The 27,672-nt window shown below is 38.1% G+C and overlaps 1 protein-coding gene across 11 annotated transcripts in view; it reads left to right on the forward strand.

Moving 5' to 3' along the window:
- The window catches only part of CHL1 (cell adhesion molecule L1 like), a 234,451-nt gene that overhangs the window by 192,907 nt on the left and 13,872 nt on the right, over positions 1–27,672 (forward strand). For 10 of the 11 annotated variants that reach the window (XM_067542581.1, XM_067542590.1, XM_067542676.1 and 7 more), the window contains 11 exons: positions 1,819–1,984; positions 2,786–2,910; positions 7,459–7,560; positions 7,757–7,954; positions 9,056–9,126; positions 12,462–12,684; positions 16,143–16,258; positions 16,419–16,623; positions 17,002–17,124; positions 18,578–18,757; positions 27,460–27,621. In XM_067542581.1, coding sequence (XP_067398682.1) covers positions 1,819–1,984; positions 2,786–2,910; positions 7,459–7,560; positions 7,757–7,954; positions 9,056–9,126; positions 12,462–12,684; positions 16,143–16,258; positions 16,419–16,623; positions 17,002–17,124; positions 18,578–18,757; positions 27,460–27,621 — 1,671 coding nt within the window. The remainder of the gene's footprint in view (positions 1–1,818; positions 1,985–2,785; positions 2,911–7,458; positions 7,561–7,756; positions 7,955–9,055; positions 9,127–12,461; positions 12,685–16,142; positions 16,259–16,418; positions 16,624–17,001; positions 17,125–18,577; positions 18,758–27,459; positions 27,622–27,672) is intronic. The other variant, XM_067542657.1, reaches the window with a different exon arrangement.

Below are 27,672 nucleotides of genomic sequence, written 5' to 3' on the forward strand. Positions count from 1 at the left end.
GTAACTCTTCATTTTATGAATAGACACATCTTTGAAACATGTAAAGGCCTTAGAGAAAATGTATTCCAAAACAGAAGTATATTCAGCTTCTTGTAGTTGCTTGAAAAATTATCACATGATTTATGGATAATACTTGATTCGGAAGGACCCAGACCAGCAAAAGAAGAAGCATCACATGTGGATGATGCAAGGAACAACTGTGCAAGGTTCAATGCAAGATATGTGCAAGAATCAATATAAGGTATTCACTCTTGCATACTTTGTGCATGATCCTTCCCCCATGAATGGGTGATTTTCACATTGTCCTGGACTTTGCAAAAAGAACGACAAGACACAAGGAATGTGGTTTAACTAGGTCACAACTTTATTAACTAACATCTGGCAATAACTTGTCCGTGCAGATCAAACTTCCTTCCTTCTGTAATCCATAACACCTGGAGGAGGACTGCCCTCAGCCAATCCCCTTCCACACTATTAACCTTGTCCCAGCAGCATTGCTGTGACCCTACCACCTCCCCCTCTTTCGAGAGTTGAGGGCATGTGAACTGGGCCCTTGCTCTACCAGACATTAGGAACCTCCCAATCCATTCCCCACTTCTTTAGGGGTCTGTCTTCTCCTAATTCCACTCTCAGTTCTGATTTGTCAGAGGACTGGATCCCCTAGTGAATGAGTACCTGCACTGGGCACCTGCTGAGTTGTAGCAACATGAATGATACTGTTGCTACCCCCTCAGATTAGTGCAGGATCCAAATTTTGAGGCCTTGCTGTGGGCATCATGCTAGAAGCCTTTTTAAGGTTAGGAAGGAATTTTTTCCATATTCCCATATGAGCTTGAGCGGTGTGTGTGGGGGGGGCGTGTTTCACTTCCTCTCAGCAGCCCAGAGACTCAGTGGGTGCTCTGGGTTTGTAATGCTTGGCTTTTGGGATAATTATAGCATTCTAGTAATGTGTGTTACCTTCAAATTACTGATATATTCTCAGCTTTAACTCCATTTTAACACTGTTGTTGTTGTTGGTTTTTTTGGTCTTGAAATGGATGGTGAGATTGGACAGGTACAGTTGAGAACATTATCTAAAATCAATGAATTGCACATGTTACAGAGGTTTTAGTGTAGCCTGCAGAACTACTAATGATGCATGAGTAGGAAAGACCCCAGTTTGACCCTCAGAGCCAAAGATGAATTTGCAAGTTTGTAGTTAGGGGGCGAAAAAAGAAAACAAAAACCCTTCCTTTTACTTGTCAGCTGGACACATTTGTTTTGAAATTAATGAGACTGTAAACATGGAAACATGCAATGAAATTTTAATGAAGCTACTTTTCACTGTATGCAGTCAATTGCTTTTTGTTACTTATTCTTCTGTTTCTTCATTCAGATTGATTTTAAAATAACAAATTTGATTGTGACATTTTTTCCCCATTTGACTTTAATTAGCTTGTAATTTTCTCTGGGTTGTTGCCAAAGTCTATTTGAAATGGCATTAGGCATAAAAGTCATAGTCAAGTTTTTCTATCTCATTTATTTCTTCATGTACCATAACAGACCATTAGCTAGGATGTTCACCTGTGATATTTTCCTATAAACTTCTGATTGGCTGTATGATCCTCTTTGATATGAATTAAACTCACAGAAAAATGCTTTTACAGTAAACTAAATGCTACCACAGCTCGAAATCAAAAATATTCCGCCTTGATTTGACTAGTATGTAGAAAAATTACAGTATATTGTTCCTATGATTTTCTGCATTTGAATTTCTTGGTGAAAATGTAGTACAATCGCCTGTATATTGCTAATCAGAATGTTTCTGTGATTAACCAGATGCTACAAAACTTGTTGTTGCTCCTGAGAACCCACAAGTGTTGAAATCACATTCTGTTTTATTGAAATGTCAGTCTGAATATGACTCACACTTGAAACAGAGTTTTAAATTATCCTGGAGGAAAGATGGAGATGAGCTGCAAATCAACAGCACAGAAGATAGCAGGTAATCTTGAAAAAAAAAATCTCTTCCTGTTTTGACTCTGAAACAATACTGTGTTATGTGTAGCATGGTTAATTTTGTTTCCTGGGGATAGGATTTTTTTTATGACTTTAAACCAAATCTGTGCGTATCACAGCTGTTCGTGCAGCACGTTTTTGTGAATGCACCTGTGTTCTTTCAAATATGTTGAAGCTTTGATTTTTTTGAATGAAGATTCCCAGGTAGGCCTATATTTACTTGCTATGCTGTGATGCAGTATGTCTCATTAGGCAGGTACACTGCACAATGAAGTACCAAACTTGGCTGCCTGTGCTTAAACCAAGGGTGAAATGCTGGATCCACTGAATCCAATAAGAGTTTTATCAGTGAAGCCAGCATTTCATCCCACTTGGGTGCCAAATGCACAGCAAGAGTGAAAAACTTGAGTTTAAATAATACACATTGAAAGCAGTGTGCTTCTGCGTGGGTGTGTTCTAAGTGAAAGCAGGGCTGAATTTTGCTCCCCTTATAGCTTTACCATTGAATTTAATAGGACTAAGTTCAGGCCCTTTACACTCTCTGGGGATCTGACTCTGTGCTCTAAATTATTACAAAATACAAATCAGATTCTAAAGTACAGTGTATAAATATATCTGCAACTAAGACACAATTTTAAATAACAGACATACGCTACCACTGTATTATTCCAAATGTGTTGTCAAATGCGTGCGTGAACAGGCTTTCGGGAGGGAAATGTGTATCAGTAATATGCTTCACTTCCAATTCTCTCTCTCATGCTTATGTAATTTCTTTTTTGTCCCAAAGGATAATTACTGAAATGGATACATTGTTCATATCAAGTGTGACATTAGAGGATCAAGGTGTTTACACCTGTGTGGCTAGTACATCTCTGGACAGTGTCACAGCTGAAACACAATTAATTATCCTTGGTAAGTAATTTTTTTCCCCCTGGTTTGCAGGCTACATCCAAAAATGCAAACAGTGTAGTGATTCTGACTAGTTTTTCTGCACCCTCAGTTCAATTTATAGAACATCAGTGGCCTGATTTTCACATATGCAGAGCACCTGCAACATCTATTAACTTCAGTTAGGGTTATGCTTTCTCAGCATCTCTGAAAATATGGCCTCAAAGGCACAATATTTGATATAACAACATATAATAATGTCCTTGTTGAGATATTCGAGACCAGGCAGTGCCATTCATCATTTTCTCTTGTGCAAGAAGCAATCACACCAGCTGTAGGAGCAATTGAAGGCTGGAAGTTGTAGTTGCATCGGTGAAAGAGTTCTGCTGTCACTTTGAAGTCTCAGTGGGAGGATGCCTTCACTTCAGCTTCCCCAGAGATCTCCGGCATGCAGCCTAGCCACTTAGACTGTGTTGGTTCCAGAATATGGTCTTACAGGGGCCACCCATGAGAACCTACCAGTTTTGACATAGATATATACATAAGTCTACTTTGCTATTTGAATAAATCCTAGGCACCCCTTCAGTTATGATTGGCGTTGCTTTTCTGAAAATATAATGAGCCAGATTTATTTTGTTATAGGAACTCATATATTCCCTACTACCATAGTATCTGAGTGCCTTACAATTTTTAATGTAATTATCCCCAGAAAACCCCCTGTGAGGTAAGGAAGTACTATTATCTATGTACTAGTCAATTACTAAGAGTTATTGTCTTATTTACTATGGCTAACAGAGTCCTTTAGTTCAAACATTTGAAACTCATGCTTAAAGATCCTGAGGTCGCTGGTTCAATCCTTGCTGCTGACAGCTTTGGGCCGGCAGCAGGCTCCTCTATCTCTATATGTGGCCCAGCCATCACTAGAAGGGGATAGAGCACCATACAGAATGGGTGTAGTTACACACCCATTTTACAGAAAGGGAACGAAGGGCTTGTGTACACGTGCGATGCTACAGCAGCACAGCTGCAATGACACTACTTATGCCAACAGGAGAGGTTCTCCCATCAGTGTAGTTAATCCACCTCCCTGAGAGGTGGCAGCTGGGTTGATGATGTGGGTTTTTCATACACTGAGTGACATAGCTAGCTTGACCTAACTTTTTAGTCTAGACCAGGCCTAAGGCACAGGGAGACAATATGATTTGCCTAAGGTCACACAGGAAGTTAGTGGCAGAGATGAGACTTGAACCTAGTTCTCCCAAGTTCCAGGCTGACATGGTAACCACTGGATCAGTCTTTTTTTCCCTGACACTGCTATGGACTGCATGCTGCTCTGCCCCAGTGAAGCTGTTTTGAAGTCATGGGTAGGTGAACTGGTGCACTGAGATGTAATCTATTGCAGAATCAGATCCTAACTATTTATCCAATAAAATTGGATATTAACAAGAATGTTATTTTAAGGGCATGTTTTTGTTTTGTTTTAATTTCATCCATTTATTTTCTTGGCAGAGGCTGCAGCAGGACTTAAATCACTCACCTTCAGGGTTTTATATATTTACTTTATGCTTTAATAGTAAATGCTGGTTTAAAATAAAAAATAAACTAACATCGTGACATGCAGTGTATTTACAGTACTGAACTTTTATACTACTGTATAATTCAAGATGTTTGTTAACTCTTTATACACCACTTTTGAAAATTCCATGAAGAGTTATATTCCCTTTTAAAATGTGACCTGCTTGGGAGAAAAAATGGTCTTGGTCTTTTTTTGTTTCTTTATGATATATAGAAAAAGCCAGAGAGAATTTTAAAAGAAAATCTGTGCTTTTCAACTTAAAAGTTCAAGCCTTCTCTGTGCTTGAACAATCTGTGGTGACTAGAGACCTAAAAGCGCAAGACACCACAATTTAAGCAATTGAGAGTGGAAGGAATTTTTAGTTGGACTGTTTAAAACTGTTTGGTTTTGTCAATACCTATCAATGAATAATGGAAATACTGGAGAGCACCTTTTTTAAGAAATAGAAGCTCTCTGTCCCTCCAAATAAGAACTCACAATATACATGCTGTGAGACCCTAAGAGGGGCACCAGCAAAACTCAGAGAGACCAGACTTGGTGTTTCTGATATTTCAAAAGTGTAATACAATTGGTGATGAAAGGAGGGGTGTGGTAAGAATCTTTCCAGCATTCTTTGTACATCAGAAGCAAGTTAAGAAGGCATAAGCTTACTTTTTAAAAAAATCCTTTAATTTATTTTACAAAAATGCAGTGTCAGTCTTGTTTGTTAGTCGTGTTTTTTCTGTGTGAAGTTCTCGTTTTAGCCAGTTATACAGGTGACCTGACTGAGGCAAAAGGAGTTTGAAGTCTTGCTCAAGGCCTCAAAGCCCCACTCATTAATCTGTATAATTCCTATATCACATAGATTAAAGTGATTCCACAAGATGGAACCATTTCCACTGTGAGGTCTGAAGAAAATGTTCATAATGAACATAGTTTTATTTTTAACATGAATTTTTGGATCTGTTTGCTGAGTTTCTTTGGATTTCAATATTATTTAATGAAACAAACTTTGAGGCAGGAGGGCCAGGCAGTGGCAGGAGGGTCATCCTATTTGATTCTCAGACGTGCCCGCCCACTGCTAAAGACCCTTCCCCAGCCTAAGGGGAGGTGTCACTGGGCCCAGGACTCAATTGATTTCAGGGGACAACTAATGAAAAAACAGGAATGAGCATGGGGGTCAAATGGAGGAAACTGGAAGGGGACACCAAGCAGAGAACAGCTTCCACTGTTCCTTGAAGGTGTCTAGGGAGCCAGCAGATGCTGCCCAGAGGAACTCTGCCCAGATGCATGAACAAATAGAGGAATGGAAATAGGCCCATAGTTGCAGAGCACCTTCCCCTCCCTCCCCCCGCCAACCAACCTCTCCCTGGACTTGTAGATGGCCAGTTTGGCCAGGGATAGGAGGAGGTTGATGAGGAAGTCCCATGACTTTGTGTGGCCATGGATAGGGCAGGAGGGTCATAAAAGGGAGATATATAAGCCCCAGAATGGTCAGGGCCTTGTTCCCTGTAGACTGAGCAGGGGTTACTACAGGTTAATTAGGAGCACCTGAGGCCAATTAAGGCCCAGCTAGAGTCCTGTTTAAAAAAAACAACAACCCTGCTCCAGCCTGATGGGGAGAGAGTAAGGAGAGCTGGCAGTAGTGTGGGAGGAGCGTTGCAGTCAACCAGAGAAGAGCCATGAGAAAGGTCCAAGAGATCAGAGGGGGAAATAGTCCAGGGGAAAGACGTGCAGCTGCAAGCAGTGTCAGGAGTGCATAGCTGCTATTCATAAGGCCCCTGGGCTGGGGCCCAAAGTAGAGGGCAGGCCCAGGTCCCTTCTCTCCCCCCTCACTGTGCACTACAGAGCCACCAATGCCCAGAAACAAGGGCAACAGGCAGTGCCCCGACCTGCCACACAAGAGAAAAGTGCAGGACCCACCATAGCGAAGCAGGCAATTTGCCACAAAACATACCACAGTACTGGTGCAATGAGGAACTGCTCTTTTTCATCAGGCCAGATACATTTCATTTCCTAAACGACTTCCGTAAAACGGATGGCAAAATTGACAAAGCAAGTCTCAATAACTGACGAAGATAAACAGCTGTCAGTCTGAATGTTCCTGTATTAAAAGCATTCACCGTAGGATAGGAATGTCCACAAATATATGTTGTCCCAAACCATATATCGTCTTTACTGTCTCTTATAAACTTATTGAGAAACACAAGGTCATTCTGCAAAAATGTCTGTCCTTCCATGCTGTTGTCCTGCTCTGCTGCTGGCTAATCCATCTCTGTATGTGCTGAATTAAAACTTTACAAGCCAGATTCTAAACTCTTATATAGAGAGACTGATATGTAGCTCTGAAAATCAGCTCAGGCACAGACAGTGCATATGATGGTGCTGTAACTGGGGCTGGAATGACCTTGCTGAGGACTTAAAATTCATCATCTTCATGACTCCAAGCTGAGAGATCTAGACAGGTTCTTAAAGCACGCCGACCACCATGGCATCTGAGCACCCAACTGAATTTTGTCCTAGTCTCTAGAGAAATAATTAACTGAAAAGATGGGTGATGAACTTTCTGCTCCCACTCACATAACATAGTCCTAGACTAGGAATCCACCAGGGATAATGAATGTTCTCCTCCCACTAATATGGTAGGGGTTTAATATCTTGTAGAGTTGACTTCTCTTCCATTAGACCACAGAAAATCCAAGTGAAGCAAATGCAGCTTTCTGTTAAAATCAGCACTGAGATGCATTAATTGTTATATAGACTTTATATTGATTAAGAAAAAATAAATCTATTGTACTAGATATTACAACGAGAGTACATGGAGATCTCCCTGAAAATGAGCATAGCAATTATAATGAAGACCATAAAATCAGAGGATTTACTTTGTGTTTGTGTAATAAGGGAGTTTTACCATTGACTTCAGTTGGAGCAGTTAGACCAATGCATAGCACTGTTGACATCCCACCCTGAATACAGATAACTCACTTTCTTTCTGATGTTTCCTCTTTATTTCTTAGATGTTCCTGACACACCAGAAGAGCTACTTCTCTCAGAAAAACAGAACAGAAGTGTTAGATTATCCTGGAAAGCTGGAAGCAGTCACAACAGTCCCATTTATGGTATGAAGGATTTTAGTAACATAGTCTTGCATTTTTTGGAGTTACAGTGTGTCATTACAATTAGAATAAACAAACAGTGCTCATAGTGGTACTTAACTTTGTCATAAATTTGTTTTCTTCCATGCTTGCCATTGTATTTATAAGGGGCTTTAATTCAGAGATATTATCTCTCTCATTTTTGTTTTTCCCCTTCCAGAGTCCATTGTAGAATTTGAAGCAAATCGATGGGAGCCTGGGAAATGGCAGGAACTCACTAGAATCCCAGGGAACAAGACAACTGTTGTTTTATCGTTGGCCCCTTATATAAATTACCAGTTCCGTGTTATATCCGTTAACGCTGTTGGAAGAAGTCAGCCTAGCGCAGCTTCAGCACGCTATGAAACACCTCCCGCTGGTACATACTGTCATCTAGTTTCCTATTTATTTTCTAGAATAACATTCAATCCGGTTTGTTCCATCAGGGTTTGAAATCAGACAGAAGAGCTTTCAGCCCAGTTAAGTGATCTAGGGCCAGATTTTCATACCTTTGCGGACACTAAACAACCTATTGAGTTGGACACTGTAGGTAACTTATTTCATGAGTGGTCCCACTGAAGCCAAATGAGGCTCTGTGAAGATGCAGTTATACTCAACAGTCACCGAAAGAGAGAGGTCAGAGCTGTGACCCACGCTAGACAGAAGAGTAGGTACCCTTGCAAAGGGGAGCATATGCCACACATTTGCCAGTGGTGGCATAGCAGCAGTGCTCTCCTGCATCCACTGAAGCCGTGGAGGACAGCATATTAAGTCAGGCACGATGGTCCAGGGGCTCCAGCTGTTCTGTGCCTTAAAGTCATGATATAGCCCTTTGCATACAAGCGATTGCTAGATGGGATCTTTAGCAAGATTTACCTTGAGCCTCCCTGCAACTCTGAACTCGTCACAACTCTTCATTCACAACACATTTCTCCTTGTAACACAAAATGACTGGTTCCTGAAAGTACTTTTATAGGCCAGCTGTTCAGCTTTGCATAGGAATTTGCATTGCCCCAGCTTTATTTTTGTTGGGTTTTTTTGTGTTTTTTTACTTATGTCGTCTCAGCTTCTTCCACAGCTTTTCAGCTCGGTGCCTCATACTAATGATATACCTTCTGTTTTTTCCATTCCCGACAGAATGATCCCCCTACATCTGGTGCTCTGAAATCCAAAACGTCATAGTTTAGAGATATCGGCTAACACTAACCAAGAAGGCTGCTCAAGATTAAACCATATTAAATATATGTTTGTTCACTAACCCTCTGTTGTGTCCAGTAATTCTGTTTAATCAAGGGTTCTTTATTTGCATATTGGTTAGTTGCAACAAAGCCAAATAATTCCAAGTAAGGAAATTAGCATGGCACTTTTCAGATCTACCTGGTTGCTTTGTAACCATGTAGGGCAGAGGGGGCGAGGGGAAAAGAAGGAATTAATAAAGGACAGATGATGTAAACTAATTTTATTGGCTTTACTGTTATAGCTCCAGACAAAAACCCAGAAAACATCCGAGTTGAAGCTTCTGAACCAAATGAAATGGTTATGAAATGGGAGGTAATTTTTAAAGTTCCTATCAGTGATACAGAATGTGAAATAGTTCCTCCTTCCAAGTTGCAGCTCCTGAAGCATGAGTGAAGTTATCAGGGTCATGTGAAAAGAGTTTCTTCCTGCTATCTGTCTTGTGGGCACCATTAGTAAACTCCATGGGTGAAATCCAAGGACCACTGAAGTCAAAGGCACAGCTCCCATTCACGTTAATGGGACCAGGATTTCTTTCCTTCCCCTACGGTTCAAAAATACACTTTGACATCTAGGTAACAAATGCTATGGAAAAATGTAAGAAGTCCTGTAATACACTAGTGTACCGTGAGGAGAATAAATCCTGTATGTAGCACACAGAGCAGAGGCTGGAGAAGGTTATTAATGGAAATGTCAAAGGACTCTGTAAAAGTGTTGAGGACAAAGTTCTAGGTGTCCAGACTGTCTGGAATTTATAAGCCATTTGTTGAGAGGGCTATATTTTCTCTTTAGTTCCAAACAAGTTTTAATAATTGTACCAGGAATGTATTTTGTGTAATTGGAATAAAATACCTTTTGTGTTGGATTTAGAAAGATTATTTTCCACTCTGATTCTAGCAGAAAAGGTCAACACAAATTTTCACAACCTGAATTTACATTTTAGGTTAAGTGTAGCCCAGAAGTGAATTGACTTTTGACTATTGACTTTTACTTGAATGTGAAACTCCCTTCTACAAAATATTCCATCGTCAGTGAGAACAATTCTATTTTTATAAGCAGTTGCATAGAGACAGCTCCCAACACAGACAGCACATATTGTTATTAATTATTTGTACTGCTAGTGAGACATAATTTCTGACCAAAAATCTTACAATCTATAATTCAGTCCTAGCACAACAAGTAAAGGTAAGAATGGAGTGGGATTGGATAGGGTTAGATGAATAAGAACATACACAGATTCTATTGGTTCATTTAGACTATTTTTGTGAATAGATATTTTTATCTAGTTTGCTTCTTGTAGGCTTCACAGCCGATATTCTATGCCTGCAACATATTAAATGCCTTCTTTCCAGCAGACAACGGCCAGAGATACGCACACTGATTCTGTAAAATGATGTTAATCTGCCTAGTTTGGATTAACAGACCAGATGAGCATTAGCAATAGGATTTTCAGCCAAGGCTTTGCTGCATTAAGCAAGATCAAAATAATAGTCGAGTAGTGCTGAAATTTAACTCTTAACTGGAAATTATTTTCCAGCAGTAAATTTTACTTTCTCATTTTCTTTATATTGTGTCAGTAAACAATCAATTTTCAAAAGCACTGTTCAGATTTTAGTCACAGGGATTTACAAAATTAAGTCCCTGTGCAGTACTTTGGCAATGAAGTGGTCAAAGCTTAAATAATGATGATCATTTTCATTAGTCAATTGTTACTATACCTTATGAGAAATTCATAATCAATGACAATTCAATTAATTCAATTAATTAATGCAATTAATTAAATATTAATTAAATTAAGTTAATTTATGATGTGATCCAACAAATATTTTAAATATAGAATTCATCTGATTTGTTGGCTTGATGCCATAGTGGTTTTTTTTAATGCTTCTTGTGTATGGAAAAGTATGTTGATTGAACTGTTATCATATTTGTTGATTACAATTACATTCTAAAAGTAGTTAGACTTATAAAAAACATTCTTCAAATCTAGATCTGGGCAAAATTTTTTGCACAAGCCTTTTTTTTTTTTTTATGGCGAACAATACAAATTTGGCAATAATGAAATATTAAATAAATTCCTGTTAATTTTGCCCAATTGTTTTGGTCAAAAAGATAACTTAAAAAAATTCTGAAAATAAATTAAATGTTTTGATTTGACTTTTTCAATATGAAACATTTTGATTTTTTAGGTCAAAATGAATTTTCCTTTAAAAATGGTCAACATTGAAATATTTGAATTTGTTCAACCTGAAATGAATTTTTTTCAACTTTCCAATTTGCCAAAAATTAAAAAAAAGAAATTGTTATTGGTTGCCACAAACATTTAAAAAAAATATTTTGGAAGTGCCAGGGAACCAAAAAAAATTCCATGTTATTTTCCCAGCTCTATTCAAATCCAACCCATTTTGGTAATGTTGGTTTGAAACCACATGATGGCTATTTGGTGCTCTGTGTCAATGGTTCTCAACCTATTTACCATTGTGGGCTGCATATGCAGCTGTCTAAGTGGACACATATATCCACACAATATATATACTACCTGTATGGCCCTGAGGATGTCACGTGGGCCGCAGCTGTGTGCTGATGGGGCTACAGGTTGAGACCACTGGTCTATATGAAATGAGTCTACTAAACTGGATTATCAGATCCAGTTTGCAGGTATGCACATCATAAGGTCCATAACTCGTAGCCATATTGGCAGTCTTCATAATGAAGAACTATGACTAATCTGATTGATAGGCCTCCACCACTACCCCATCATTTATTCACCCCTTCAGTTACTCTCCACCATAATAACTGAAGTAAATGGCAGCCTTTCCACTGATTTTAAAGGCTGCTAGATCAGACCCTATATGGGCAAGGAGATGGAACTATTCTATCAATAAGGGCTAACACCCCAGCTTCTTGATGAAAAATGGCTTGGTTTTTTTAATGAAAATTCTCTGTGAAATTTTTCATCTTTTCCTAAATTTTCTGATTTCTCAATTATAAAACTGTCAAACCCTGAAAAAAAAATGCTATAAAAATTAAAAAGTTTTTATGCAAAACAAATTGAACCTTTTCTTTCTAAAATTTCTACAGAAAAGCCATTTCATTTTCTAATCAGCCCTACTTGACACCATGTTATAGATTCATTTTTGCCTTGTATCATCACAAAGAAGTTTCTCAACCAAGCAATACAAAAAATAGTAGCATACAAATTACCCATTAAGTGTCCAAATCTAGCTGGGCAGAGTGTTGTGTGATTAGTGCATATTTAAGATTTTACAGAGCAATCTAAATTTTAATGACCCAACTTGCTGTGCCATATAAATATTAGAGATAATATGGGTTTTACTGATAATAAAGATTACATATATTTGTTACCATAAAACTAAGAAAACTTGGAGCAAAACTGGTTAGTTCATTCAGTATGTGGAATGATATGCTTTAGTAATTAACCTGTTTTAAATCCAGCCATTATTCCCCCATGTCATTCTCAAAATCATAATACTTTTCCTATAGCCATCTTAAAAGTAACATGATGGGGAAGGTTATTTTTTTCTCTCCAAATATGATAGTGTATGGCTTCAAAATTATTCACCCCTTAAGCTGCAATTTTATGATTATAGCAACAAAGCAGCTCAGTATCTCTTTGACTCCTTTTGTAGCCATTGAAACCCATGGAGCAAAATGGACCAGGACTGGAGTACAAAGTCAGCTGGCGACAGCAGGGGGTAGAGACTGACTGGAATGAGGAAACTGTGAAAAAACATTCCTTGACATTGAAGAACACTCCTACCTTTGTGCCTTATGAGATCAAAATCCAAGCTGTAAACAATTTTGGATCTGGTCCTGAACCAAATGTTACCACTGGATATTCAGGGGAGGACAGTAAGTAACTGAAACAATTTTGTAAAAATATACAGTGTAGATGATTCTTACATTGTGATATAAGTGGATAACTAGCAATTATTAGATAGCTCACACTAAAAATGCTAAAATGTCACGACTGATCAGCATGATGGAATACTAAAAGAAACAGAAGCTTTTGGTGTCAGTTTTCGTATTATGAATTTTAGTCTTCAATACCAAAAAGGTCAGTTATGCTTGCATATACAAAAAGGCGTGTACAATTGCTTGCCTAGGTGGTGCACCTAATGATGGCTCCAGTGCAACAAAGAATGTATAATGTTAAGTCCTTTAATAGTCCCACTGACTTCAGAAGATCTATTTACATGCTTAAAATTAAGCATGTGCTGAAGAAGTATTTTGCTGGACTGGGGCCTAAGCCATTCACCTCAAACTAGAGAAAGTAAAATACTCTACAAATAGATGCACATATTCAGTTTGTGGACATTTTAGAATTAAAACAGATCATGCAGCTTTTGCATGCCAAAAAGAAGGCAGCATACTGCAAAAATAAGTGAAGTATGCTCCTTCAGTGCACCCCATAGGTGCAGAGTATCGAAAAGGGCAAGAAAGAGGATGGCTATCGCTCCTTGACACCAGTTTGTTTAATGGAGTCTGTTCCACTAGGAAAAACAGGGGCACTATCTTTAAGGATGGAGCAATATGTATAATCCAGCCTGACCACTGGGCATTTTGAGGAATGTATCAACACTAGAGTTGCACTGGTTTCAAAGTACTATCACAGCCCTGCATGTACAGTATGTGCCTCAGTATATTTTACATTCCATATTGTGAGCAAAATTTTGTCCATGATACGAACACACCTCTCCTTTCTGCATCATGCGAGAAATAAAGTGTTTTCTCAAGAAATTACCTTGACAATCATCCCTTTCAAACTGGATTTATTTGTGCTGCTCCTCATAAGTACCACACCAATATTCCACTCAGTATTATTATTATCCACTCGTTATTATCCACTCAAGTATTAATGCTTTATGAAAACTACTCTTACAATTGCGAGACACACAGTCCCTGATTTTTAAAAGGGTCCCAACTAGGACTCTAATTGTGCAGGTGTAACGAGGATCCGGTTTTGTTCCTTTGATAACTGGAGGCCACTTTTCAAAGTGAGGTCCACCATGTATGTACTGTGTCTTTCTTCTTAATTAACTGCATTGATACTAGCAATCAGCACTCGTACCACAGTGGTCTTTTCATTGATTTGAAGCCCATAAGGGACTGTTATGATGTTTGTTTGCCGCAGTTTCACACATAAGCACGTCTAATATATCAGCAAAAGCCTGTGATAGCAACAGTTTACCTGTACCTGCCAATCCCTCGCTCCACAGTGCTCGTTAGTAATCATGTTCCTCCAGTGAACCCTAATGTAAAAGTGACGGTACTAGTGCTGGGTCACGGCTGATGGAGTTAATACAAACATGCTTCTGGTTACTGTAGCATTGTGGAAATCCCTGCTACAATATCTAGAATATTGGACAATAGTCTTTCTAATTCCCCCTGATGCTATATCATAATTTTTTCTCCCCTCTGTTGTTTATAAATGTATTTATAAAAGACATTGGGAGGATTTTCCTTCCCCTAGCTGCAATAATGAAAAGCCAAGACTTCCTTCAGTAGGCATCCCAGTTAAGCAACAGCAGCAACAAATCTTTTTAGGATTTAGGGATTTAAATCAATGAGGGAGTAAACATCACTATAGCCAGCTAGCGTGGGGAGCCAAGATTCCCTGATAGGAATGACAAATGCCTAACGCATTAGTCATTAGCAGCAGGGGCTGAGGACTGCTGGCAAGCAAGGGTCAGAAGGGTCTACAAATCGTACATCTTTCAGATTTTGCAGATTAATCTTCTTTAAAGTCGAGCAGTTTTCATCCCATGTCTGAAAGCTTCAAGTTATTTTCCTAACAGCAAAATAGATGGACAGCTTGAATGGCCTACAAAAAGCCTGCAAGAGATTAGCCAACTGAGACAACTGTTTATTTTATTACTTATTCAAATAGATAAATAAACCAAAATCCATCTTTAATCCATCATGCTGCAGACTAGCCATTGCTAAACATCTTATAGATGTTACTCCTGCCTTTCTACTGTGACTCCCTCCTGACACAAACATAGTCTATGCCTAGCCCCTGACTCAAAAATATGGACATTATATTATACAAAGAAAGAAACCCTTCAATAAGGTTTTGTTTAAGGATTCCCGTGAATGACCTGTTCTAAGTAGAAGAGTTATTAATGTTTGAAAAGTAGGTATTTTACATGGGCAATGATTTTTTTCATTTTTCACTTTTCTGGTAGTCTGTTAATTTAAGATCCTGACCCTGTAAACACTTCCTACTGGAATTTCAATGAGACTATTCATGGTAATAAACAATACACATCCCCTACTCCCCAATAGTGAGTGCAGGGTTAGGGACACGTGGTTTTTCACGATCACCATATTAACACCGGACAGCACATGATATGGTAGATAGTGAAAGTAAGTAAAAAGGGAGATTGCTTTGTGTGTGTTCAGTTTCACTTGCAATGTGCTCACTATGGACCTGATCCTGTATTCACTGATGTCAGTTAAAAGACTCCATTTGACTTCAATGGGCACTGAGTCTGGGTCTAGTTAATTCAGGCATTGGCGTAGATTTCTCGATGTTCTGTGGTGATTAATACCCTACTGTTTAACCAGTTGATTTAGTTGTAAAAGTAAATTGCTTACAAAAAGAACTCTGATTGCCTTTTTGAATGAGGCATTAGTCACAATTTTTTTTTATCCTTACTGATACAAATATGATGGCCACCATTGAGAATTGAACTGGGGAAATCTTCAGACCTAAAAGCACGAGTCTCTATAATTTGAGCCTGGCTGGGTAGCTGGGGGAATACTATGATCTTGGCTATGCTTGCCCATCTTTGCCATAGCATGTAGGGTACATGTAACTACACAGCACTGTAAAAGGCAGGCTACATCCACACTCACTGCAGTGTGTAGCTGCACATGGCAATGAAATGCTCTGACAGTGGAGAGGCAGCATGGAAGGACTCCGGAGACATGCCGGAGAATTTCTCCACTATCTTCTTCATTGTCAGAGACATTCCCCACTGTCAGAATCTTTCACTGTGACCGGGAAAGGACTTCCCACAGCTGGAGCCCTTCTCTGGCATCAGGGAGGCTGCGGGACACCACACTGCTAAAAATAGCAGTATAGACATGGAAGGCACTGCTTCGGCTTGTAGAGAGCCATGTAGGGCATACGCCCCAGGGTTCAGGCATGTAGGATACTCTACTCTACTGACCTAATCAGTGCTTCACCATCTAGCTGGGCATGCACTGTCTGTACTCTACAAGCTGCCATAAGTATAGATCTACTGTATGAAAATAAATCCTAGCGAGTATCTACCTAGTGAGTAACACCTACATATTTACAGTTCCAGATGCTGCTCCTTCAAGTGTAATGGTGGAAGTGATGAATAGTACACTGGTTAAAGCGATCTGGTCCAGTATTCCAAGAGATAGAGTTCGTGGACACTTAAAAGGATATAAGGTTGTCATCATTTCTTCTTTAAATAATCAGATGTCTTATCATACTGTGTTAAATTAATCCTATCTAAGTTTGAAGCAATTGTTGTGAGGTTGGGAGAAATCAATGCAGTGTTCATCCCCATAGAACTTAATCTGTTACAGAATTGCCCTTCTCAATACAGGTCATTTGGTGGAAAACAAGGAGTGTACTGGATGGAAAACAACATCACCCAGACAAACACTTCATAACATTTACAGGAGACAGAAATTATGGAATGATTCCTGGTCTAGAGCCATTTAGTGAATTTCACTTAACTGTTTTGGCATTCAATGCAAAAGGAGCTGGACCTGAAAGCTCTCCAACCATATTCCAAACTCCAGAAGGAGGTAAGGAAAATTAAAATATGGGGATAGAGGAAGTTAAAAAGCCATCTTCCTTGAAACTAGACCAATTAATTTTACTAAGAACTCTGTGTGATTCAATATTATTATGTTGGCATAAAAAACGTGTTTCATACAATTATCCAATAGAAGGGTCCAAGTCTATGGAATAAATGGGAGTTAACAAGGCTGAGGACTCACGGGAGGTGTTCGTCAAGCATCTTGCTGGATCAGGCTCTAAGCATCTAGCACATGTTGACTAAGAATGGAGAACAGTACATATTGGGTGAAGTTATATGCCATACTAAAAGGAATGTATGGAGACTGAACTGCTAAGATACAATCTACGTTCAGTAAAACTAAGCTAATTCCTGTGTTTTCCAGTCCCTGAACAGCCACATTTTCTAAGAATACTAAGCTTTGATAAGGATTCTGTCACTTTGTCATGGGGCCTTCCCAGAAAACCAAATGGCTTTCTTACTGGCTACGTTTTGCAATACCAGATAAGTAAGTACATGTTCTACTTTGATGTATACTTTTAGCAAATAGATTGTTTAAATCAAACATTATTTTAATATAAAGTTATTTAAAACAGACACTAACCTAAAACTAATTCTTTTTAATTTAAGTAACAATTTTTTCAGCACAGAAACAATGTTCCAAAATTATAGATGTTAGTTTAGCCTGCTAGGGGGCAGGCCAATTCCATTTTCCAGAGAAAGGTTTCCAGCATGTTCTTTTTCTGTCTAGATAAGCTCACAATGCAATCATGATACATTCAAAGACTCACAGATTAATCAAATCATGTAATAAATGTTTTCAAATTCCCAGATGACAGTTAGCCCAATAGCTAAGTAGTGCTGAGAAAATTCATAGCTGTTTTTAGAAATGCACCTGACTTCAAAGAAGAAATAATTTTTTATGATAATACATGAATTATGTGCATAGGATATGGCTTAGAATCATTAAACACGCATAGTTGGTACAGCTGGGCAAATAATGCAGAACTTTTTTGTGAATATTTGTTCAGAATGTTTAATGATTTTACTGCAGGAAATGCTCTTCCCATGTTGTAAAACCATACATTTAGATTCAGGGTAGATTTAGACTTACTACTGAGTCATGCTATCAGGTGGGTGCAATGAGGTGTCACCAGGATATCAAGGACGTAGAAATGTTTCTTTGAGGCCAGAAGATGCTGAGAAGATAGAACAGATATTGTGCTGGAGCAGCCAAGCTCAGGGAGAAAAGCCTATATTGCATTACTGATTATGAGTTACTGGGACAGCCAAACACTGGGAGTCAGTTTGGATGCTAATTCAATGTATTCTATTGAGGACGGAGGGAGTAGGCATACAACTCACATTGTCAAAGAACTTGTTTGTTGTGAACTTTTTACACAGCATTGATACTTATTAAGGCAACTGCACTCTAACTTTTGTAGGGAGTGGTGGTTGGATGCTCTCCGGTTTTGGAAGGACCAGGTCTGAGTGTCTGAGGGGACATTCCTTATGCAGCAGCCAGCTACTAAACTTCCTGCAAGCACACCATAAACTTGCATCCTGGCTGCAGGCTCACCAAGGTTAAAAACCTAGGCTGATGTTTGGGAGTAAAATGAAAATCCAAAACCAGTTTCAATTAGTGTACATTTAGGATTCTAGACAAACGTTTTGCATAGCCCTAAAAGTTAAGCCTTTCTCTTTTTCAGTAACTAGACCTACAGGGTAACAGAACATTTTATACTATCATAATACCCAATCATGGAGTCGATTGATTTAGACATGTTAAATTCCATGTGAAGACTCACAAATGTATCAGGATAGTAAGATACACATTCATTTAAAGTATCATCCTTCCTACTTATTGTAAACTGCATCTTTTCCATCAGCTTTCTTGCACATTTACATTTCGGTAACCTTTAGCTGCTGTGCCTGATTGAACACTATTGTTTGTCTTTCAGTAAATGAGACAGATGAGATTGGAGCACTGAACGACATCAATATTACAAACCCTTCGACTTTCAGCTGGCGGTTTTCAAATCTGAGCTCCAGCACCAAGTATAAATTTTATGTGAGGGCCTGTACTATAAAAGGCTGTGGAAAACCAATCACAGAAGAAGGACTAACAATAACAGAAGGGAGTAAGTTAATAGGAGGTATAATTTAATGACAAGAATTTGTAACAATAATCGAAAATCCGCTGTGAATGTTCCAGCTTTGACATTAAAGGAAATGGTTTGTGTTTAACTTTGCTTAGTCTTAGCCTAAAAGTTGTTTGAACTTTTAAATGTAGGAACCCACACACACACACACACACACACACACACAGAGGTTTAGCTATTCTATATCACTATACAACTGCTGCAACCAACCAGTCAGCTCAGCTGATTTTATCAAAACTAGCAGTCTGCCTTCAGTAACCACCAACAGGAAGTTGGAGAACAACAAAAACTTGTCTTCAGTACTACTATAGGGCCAAATTCTGCCCTTGAATGGACATTTTGGATTCTGAGAGATATTAATGGAAGCCGTGTGTTCTCATTTGAAAGCAGAATTTGAGAATCCCACAAGTCAAGATTAATATAAGGCTAACAGTAGTGCACTTGCTCCATACATAGCATTATTTTCCCATAAACTAATAGTAGCCAATAGTGAAATACATTTGTAGGCTACTTTCTGTCTTCCTAAAGTCTTAACGTTCACTGATTTAAAAGAAAATTAAAAGAACGAGCCAGTCTGTCTCATGCAGCTGAAATGAAATAAAATAAAATAAAATACACTGTGCTCAGCAACTCTGAAAGTTCTACCGTACCAATGAACGAGTTCCTAGATATTTATCAACAATAATTGCTGTTGACATACCACAGCAAAGGACAAAGAGAATGTGATAAGCAGAAATGGCTTGGCTTCATCATTTTTAACACTGATAACATACTGTAACCATGTTGATACAGAAAGTCCTTGCCATTATCTTAACTGATTTTCACCTTGCAGTTTCTTCAGGGCCTGAAGCCATAGCACAGTTCTGGCAAAAAAAGATTCCTAATCCAGTTAATGTATCAAGCCTGATTTCAGGATCTAGTCATTAAGAAGCGTTTAAGACCCCATCTGTGAAACAGAGATGTCCCATCTCATTTTGTCCTTTTCCACATGATTTAATCCTTAATATCCTTAATTAATGTTTGTGAATAAAGACCTGATTGTGCATAAGATGCCTCTTAGTTGCCTTCCAGATCCATGCATGGATCTAAAGACAAATTTCCCACTTTGGCCTCCCATACAGAATGTCAAAGATTGCCTGCCCGATGGTGAAATCAGCAGCTCACGTAATTACATCTCTCTCACACTTGCACTCTCTCCCACTCATTTCAGAAACTCTCCCATCATACTAGTAGTCTGTGAGAAATGATTTCCAGGAATAAGCCTACCCAGACCAGAGTATCACATCCAAATCTGGGTCCAGTTAATTCCACACATAAACTTATTCCCCTGCTCATCAAATCATTCAGGAAAGCTCTTATGATGCCAGTACATGCCAACACATAAAATATCCTATTATTCCCCCTTTGTAGCTCATGTGGACTCCCATCCACTGTTTGAGTGATAATGCAGTCATCAAAACTGCTTGCATGATAATGCTGTCCTCCAAGACCCAATACCTATTAGGTAAGGTTTTCTACCACAGATGAGTTCTTATTTCATTTAAGCAAGCAGACTTACCTTTGGCTATGCTAGTCTGCCACAGTCTTTGCCTTAGGTAACTGACTGTGGTGTGTTTCTATATTGCTCATAAGGCTGAAGCAATGCCTTTTCATTGATCTAAATCAAGCCTCTCATACAAGCCATATGTCCTCCACACTCACTGTACCATGCAGCTATTTCAGGGCCATACAGAATCTGGTACTATATTAATAAGAGGCCTCTATTCCCAGCATCCTTTCTGTACCCCCTATTTCTTATACTAGTAAGGGAAGTGTGTCTTTTTGCTGGAAGGATAACGAGAGTTCTGTGGCACTTTAAAGACTAACAAATTTAATATTTGCAGACATAAGCTTTCGAGAGACTTAGCTCTCTTCTTCAGATGCAGTAATACAGAAAATAGGTAACACAGAGGTATCGTATAGGTATCCAGGTGCATTGATGGAATTAATTGGTAAATTGAAAAAAGATAATTTTAGACATCCGATTAAAATGGGTTAGAGTTTTGTCTTTGGCAACATCATTTTAAAAATATATGTTTAACATTCTGTTATTTTTGAGCCCACAAAAATACGGTGCTATTCATTAGGTGTTTAGTCTTGTCTTCTTTGCTGAGATCAGTAGTCCTAGATTTGATCATTTAGATGTTGTTACTAATTTGCACAACCCTGTGTAACACTCTAGGTTTTATAAGTATCTTTGTTAGTACGCTGTCAGTAACATATGGCTATGAAACATGATGAATAGAAATTTTGACGTTTCATTTTTCCATGTTTTATCTCTTTTCTTTCAAAAGATTTTGTTTCGACAGCAATAGCAGCAAGGGATTCTACTGAAAGTAAGAGTGGCAGATTGCACATCAAATAGCGTAATCTTTGTACACTGTAAGGGTCCTATTCTGCTGTTACTGTTGTGCCCCATGCCACAAATTTTTTAAGTAATTTATATGAGAGTCACTTGACTGTACCAACGTCCATCCCCAGATACAGTTCTGCAGTTTGCATTGAAATCCCATGGGAGTTTAGTGTAATTATCTGAAGGCTAAATTGGTCCAGACTCCTTTAAATTATACAAAATCTGTATCCTTTGGCTGAAGAAATCACACACATTTCTGTGATTTTTCTCATTTTTTTTGAGGTGAGGAATGGAGGCTGTGCAAATACAAAGAAGGTAGGAAACTGATAACATTGTAACTGTCTCCGTTAAACACGTTACACAGTTTCTTAAAAAATGGAGAGTTTTCAAAAGTCAAGGCATATGAGTTAAAGTTGCCCAGGTTTAAAGTAGCAGATTTAAAGTGTGGTTCTATGACATTATAGGCTCTGTTCTTTTGTTTTGTTTTTTTGTCTCTCATTGATTCCCGTATTCAATGTGCTCCATTTAAAAAAAAAAAAAAAAACCTCTCTATCTGTTTTAGGGCTTCTATAGCTCCCATTATTCTAGTATATCCAGCTGTCACCAACTGCATCGTGGGCTTTGTAAAATGCACTGTCCCAGGGAAGTACAGCTGTTTAGGTGGGTTGTGGATATGGATTCAGTAATGTTTGACTCCTGACTTATTTGGCTTGATTTATTAATATTAACCTGAATTAACTCTAATTAACCTGAAAATTCAGGTACAAATGGAAAAAATGGAATTTATGCATTTTAACCTCAGGGAGTAGGTTGTGCAGTTTATTTCACTGTGAGGGGTAGCAGAACCCAAAGCTGCTTCATACAACAGTTCCATGGTGGCTTCCTGCATCACAACATGTGGGGAAGTGGGAAATGAGCAGCTGGCTCAGGGGCAGGAGAATCTGCTGTGCTGAACCACCTCTTCATACCTCGGTGGGCTGGAGCAGCTTTCTGCAGTCAGTGCATGTCCTGGGGTGAGGAGTGGGGGAGAATTTCCCATCAGCCCAGAGCCTTGCTTGAGTCAGAAGGAGCCATTTCTCCATAGTCCCTTTCAGAGGAAAACCATGTTTTAATACATGCATCTAGGGTCAAATCTAGCATTCTTGAGGTCTATAAGGAGCAAGCCTCAAATATAAGCCCCATTCATACCATGACCCTAACACCAGTAGTACTAATAACGAAATTCAGTAAGTAATACACATTCCCTAGAGGGGAAGAATTCTTAAATCAGCATTCTAATTGAAGTGAATATTTCATGGCAAAAATCCATTTCAGATACTGAGGGAGAACAGTGGATTTTGCACAGGCAATTTATAAAACACTGTGCAAAACCTGTGGCTACTGAGTTGCATAGAAGAGTCATGGGGAACCACAGAGAACACTCTGTTTTCATGAAAGCTCAGAATACAGCCCTTCATGACTAAAAAGTAATCTTTTTGAGTTACCATGGGTTCTTGAGTTTCTGTTTCAGATACCGAGAGAAATTATTATTCCATCAGTCCTGATAGAGTTGGAGTTTTGGGGTTATTTTTTTAGATATATAGCAGGGATAATTTTTGTTAGAGAATTTTTACTAAATTATTGCATCTCTGTAACAGTTGCATTACATTGCTAAATACATTTTAAAAGGTTTAAAGTTTCAAAGTTAAATTATATTTTCAGTTTGATGTTAAAATTAATTATTGGAGATTAGCAAATTGTGATTTAGGATCAGCACTCTTTTCTCTGCTCTGAAATGATAACTATGAATCCTGCTGTAGAATTTAGAGATTGAGCATTGTTTAGCTTTTAGCTTTTGTTTTTTTATCTTTAGAGAGAGTTGATTAAATATTGTGGGTTTATCTCAGATTAACTCCAGGAAAGCATGTGTGCTGTCTGTGTTTAGAAAATGATTATTACTTCTAACTTTTTCATGCAGGTAGCATTTCTCAAACTACCTCTTAGTTGACTAAAATCCCCCCAAAACATTGCCATGAGATAATCTGATGATCAATATTGCTAAACATGTAATTAGCCACCTGAAATATAACACAAAATAAATAACTTTAATACATATTTTAAATTGACAGAGAAACACCTAAAAACCCCAGAAATAAATCCGCCTCTGCAGGGCCCAAGCATAATTTTTTCGGACCCAGTACAAACTTGTAACATGGGCCCCTCCCACACACATACCCATGGGGATTGCCTCAGGGCCCTAGTAAAGTGTACCCTTTCCCACCCAATGTGGGGGCCCTGCCCCTTTGATATTCTGGCATCTGAATCCACAATCTTTGTTGCCAAATCTCATAGTTTCCAGGGCTACCAGCATTTTGCAGCATTGCCAAGATACAGAATTGCATATGTTACAATAATTATAGTACATACAAAAATTCAAGTGTTTATGAAAAATCCATGCATAGGAAACAGTAACTATTGCTGTAATTTTGAAAGGAGCCTAAGGAAGTTGCATATTCCAATCTCATTATAATTCAGGGATAATTTGACACCTCCTTCCCTTGGGCGTCTATTAAAATCCCAGCCTGAGAGAATTAACCTTTATGACATCTCTCAAGATCATAATAGTAACCTGTCGTAACATGAAGGATGATCCTACTCAATTCTCTTTTGCCATTGGACATTCTGAAAGACTAAAAACACAGTTTTCTTAACTATATAGAATAACATCCTAACAGAAAGAATCATTTCTTCAGCTACAACCAATCTGGTTGACTAGCCTCCACCACTGCTCCGTCATTTATACAACTTCTCAGTCAGCCTCATCTACCACAACAAAACGTCTGCCCTCTCAAGCCACTCCACTGACCTGCACAATGTACTGGAGCAACTCTGCAAGCCCTGGTGGTACATAAGAGCTTTCCTGAGCCGGGGCATTGGTGATCACCTATTGCCATTCTAAGCATCACAAGCATCACCTAGTGAATCCTTGCTACAGTTAAATATTATCCCACCTGTTACAGCCTATAAAGTTGTGCCCGGGAGCAAAAGCTAAACAGAAATGATAGTAAGACAAAATGAGCTAGTCTGTCTTCTGTGCTGTGTCCAAAAGTCCAATAACCCAAAAGTCAAGGTAGATGGCCAGGATCGCTAGCTAAGCAGGATGGCCTACTAATTTTCATCTAATAGATTCTAAGGATGTGAGGTTAATTGTAAACTACCCATTAAAAAAGATTCCTCCCCATCAGCACAAACTTCCTCCTGCCCTACAACAGCCCAGAAGGTAGAGTGTAATTATGATGCATATTTATAACCATTCAGTGGAGAAAAACTGATGAAAGTGTAGTTTAACTTTCCATTTATTTCAAGCAGATGTATTTAGACAGGTACTGTTATAAATGAAAATATTACCTACAGTTATAATTCAACTGCAAGATTGCCAATCTTTTTTTAAAAAATAAGTGAGTTTTATAACAGATATGCTAACTTTTGGAGAACTAGAAGTACAGTAAGTCTTTAGGGGAGGTTTATCTTGTTTTCTCGTTATTCCATAAGCTTTAATAAAAAAGTATGTTCCATTGTTTTCATAAATCTCGAAACCCAGCAGAATATTATAAAATTGAAGCTCTGTGTTTAATGTTCATGTGAATCCTGTGATATGGTTGAGCAATAGGAGTGGGGAGATGAGAAATGCTGGTGGTATATTTCTATTACTAAAGCTTTTTCCTGTATTGTAGATAAAAACCTAACCTAACTGCTTTCTGTTTTCTGAAGCTAATTTCTGCAGCTCACTGACCTTTCAGTATATTGAGTAAACATTTCCTTACCAATATCTCTTTGCTTCCCCCTGCCCACCAATTCTACACTAATTTTTCTATTCCTTCTACCAACCGTCCCCCAGTCACAAGTTATTTATTTTCTTTGGGTATTGTTCAGTATTTGATTTTATAATGCAGACCAGATTTACATGGAAAGAAATCACAAAATCCCCACTGGATTCCTATGTTACGTTTCAGGATACAGAAAATCCTTTATACAACGTTGTGATGCCAAATATCAAGTGTCCTACAGAAATCAAGGTGTAAAACTTTGTTCCTAACAGGCCAGCCTAAAAAGGCAATCCCTGATTCAGCAAAAGACGTAAGCACTTGCTTAACTTTAAATATGTGAATCATGGCATTAAAGAAATTGACTTTAATGGGACAACTCATGTTTACAGTTAAGCACAAGCTTAAGTGCTTTGCTTTCTCAAGATCTCAGTGAGTAGAACTACAAGATCAGACTTATGCTGTATACAAACTGGAATATATATGACATGTCTGATTGACATGTTGAAGTGTTTTATGCCATTTATTGACCAACAGGATTAACGTTCACATAGAAGAACTTTATTTCTTATTACTTTATGGATGGCATTTCATTTAAATACATTGTTCTGACATCCTGCTTTTAGAAAATGTAATTAAAATTTACCTGTAATGTCTTGTTGCTTAATTTGCAGTTTGATTAAAAATTATAGCTCAGGTCTATGTAGTTCACTTTGTAAAACCAACCACTAGATGGATTAAGTTTTATGCTAATACACTGTGCTTCACCATCAGCATTATTCCAACTGAACATGTTCTCTCTGATTCCCAGTGGTCTACTAATTGAACGGCTTATTTTATATATGTGTACTTGCCTTGGAACACTTATCATTTACAGCTCCTTTAACCATGTCTATTCCATTCTTAATCTCTTTTTTTTTTCCCCTTCAGCTCTCAACCAAGGGCTAACCATGCAAAGCTTTTTGTTTGCTTGCTTCCCAGTTTCAGTAGTAATTAGCATTGCTTTACCATCAGTATTATAAGCACAAATTGGTCAAGCAGTTTATGAGCTATGATGTATGTATGAATAAACATAAGATCTTTTTCTTTAGATGACTCTAGAATGTTGACCGGTTAAATTAAGCAAATGAAGCAACTAAACAGAATTAAAAAGGCATATGTTTTATTGCTTTCCTCCAAACTTTGGTGTCTAACCTTAGACGTGGGCGCTGTTCTGCCGAGGCCTATTTGAAAACCCATTGACATCAATGAGCGCCTTTCCATAGACTTTAATGGACTTTGGATCAGGCCCTAAATGTGGTTGCTGTTTTATGTTCCTTGTGTAATTTTAGCAAAAGTTACTGTTTAAAATCCAGAAACGGGAACAGTTATGATTTATTAGTATGACTTATACTATACCATATCTGGGATGGAGGCAAACTCTGCTGGCCTCACTCAAGTATCCCATAGGCACAGAGAAGTGAAGTGACTTGACATAATCTCATAGGGATCCATCTGCAGAGTCTAGAATAGAACCATAGTCTTCTGACTCCCAGTCCTGTGCTCTAACCATTGGATAATGCTGCCTTTCCATTCATTTTAAAGGGACTGCTCATGTGAGTAAGCAGTTCTGAATTTGGTCCTATGATAAGGCCCTTCATGTTGTGAATAACAGTTGCTTCATTTTGCAATTAGCATGAAATTTATTTTTAAAGCATACATAATAAACCACTTATCCTGCAATTCTTAATTCAGATAAAACATCTATTCATAACAATGAGAGTTTTGAAAGCAAAAGGACTGAAGACTGACTTTTTTGGAAAACCACAGAAAAAAATGTATTGCAAATATTTTTCATATAAATAAATACCAGTTAGAACATTTAAAGATTGTATATGAAAATCCATTTAAAAGAAAATATCAGGTATATCTAAATGAGAGGTTTGCTTATAGCTTCAGTACAAATGTGAAATAAATGGGGACGTGGAGATTTATTGTCTAAGGAAAAATTGAGTATAAATACCAATGTAATTGTTCCTATGAGAGATGTAATAATCTGTTTCAGGATAATATGAGCCTCTGTCCTGTCCCTTTGTTCCCTGTCAATGGGAGATAGATCAAACCAAAGATTGTGTAAACAAACCAAGGCCATATTCAGTTTTTTTTTTAAATGTAAGCATTCATTAGTTAAAGCAGATCTATAATACTACATGTCATTCCATCAATATTTACTTTCATCCTGCAAACTGTAAGAAACCCTTCATAAATCTCAGGATTATTTCAGTTAGACACTGATCAAAGAGCAAATACAGAAAATGCTTTTCTACTTTATTTTCTTATCTACCTTTAAAAACAAGACAAACTATCCAAAGGCAAATGTTAAACATATCCATGTATGCTGTATTACTATCCCTTGTTATTTAGATCATTTGTAACTGTGCATTTCAGAGTCCTGCTATTCAATGAATAGAATTAATCAATGTGATTTGACTATGTGCATTTCGTAGGTAAAGGGATCGGGAAGATTTCAGAAGCAGTAAAACCCACCCAAAAGTTTCACCCCATTGAGGCACTTGAGCCTGGAACTGAATATACAGTTCGTCTAGTGACTAAGAATTGGGTTGATAACAATAGCATTTTTGAAGATGTAATTGAGACAAGGGAGAGAGGTGAGAAATTAAACCCTTTAGGGTGATAAATCCATTGTGATAAAGCAAGAT

This window comes from Emydura macquarii, unplaced genomic scaffold (genome assembly GCF_026122565.2).
Source record: "Emydura macquarii macquarii isolate MOO-44397 ecotype Brisbane River unplaced genomic scaffold, CSIRO-AGI_Emac_v2 contig_71, whole genome shotgun sequence".
Classification (NCBI taxonomy): Eukaryota; Metazoa; Chordata; order Testudines; family Chelidae; genus Emydura; species Emydura macquarii.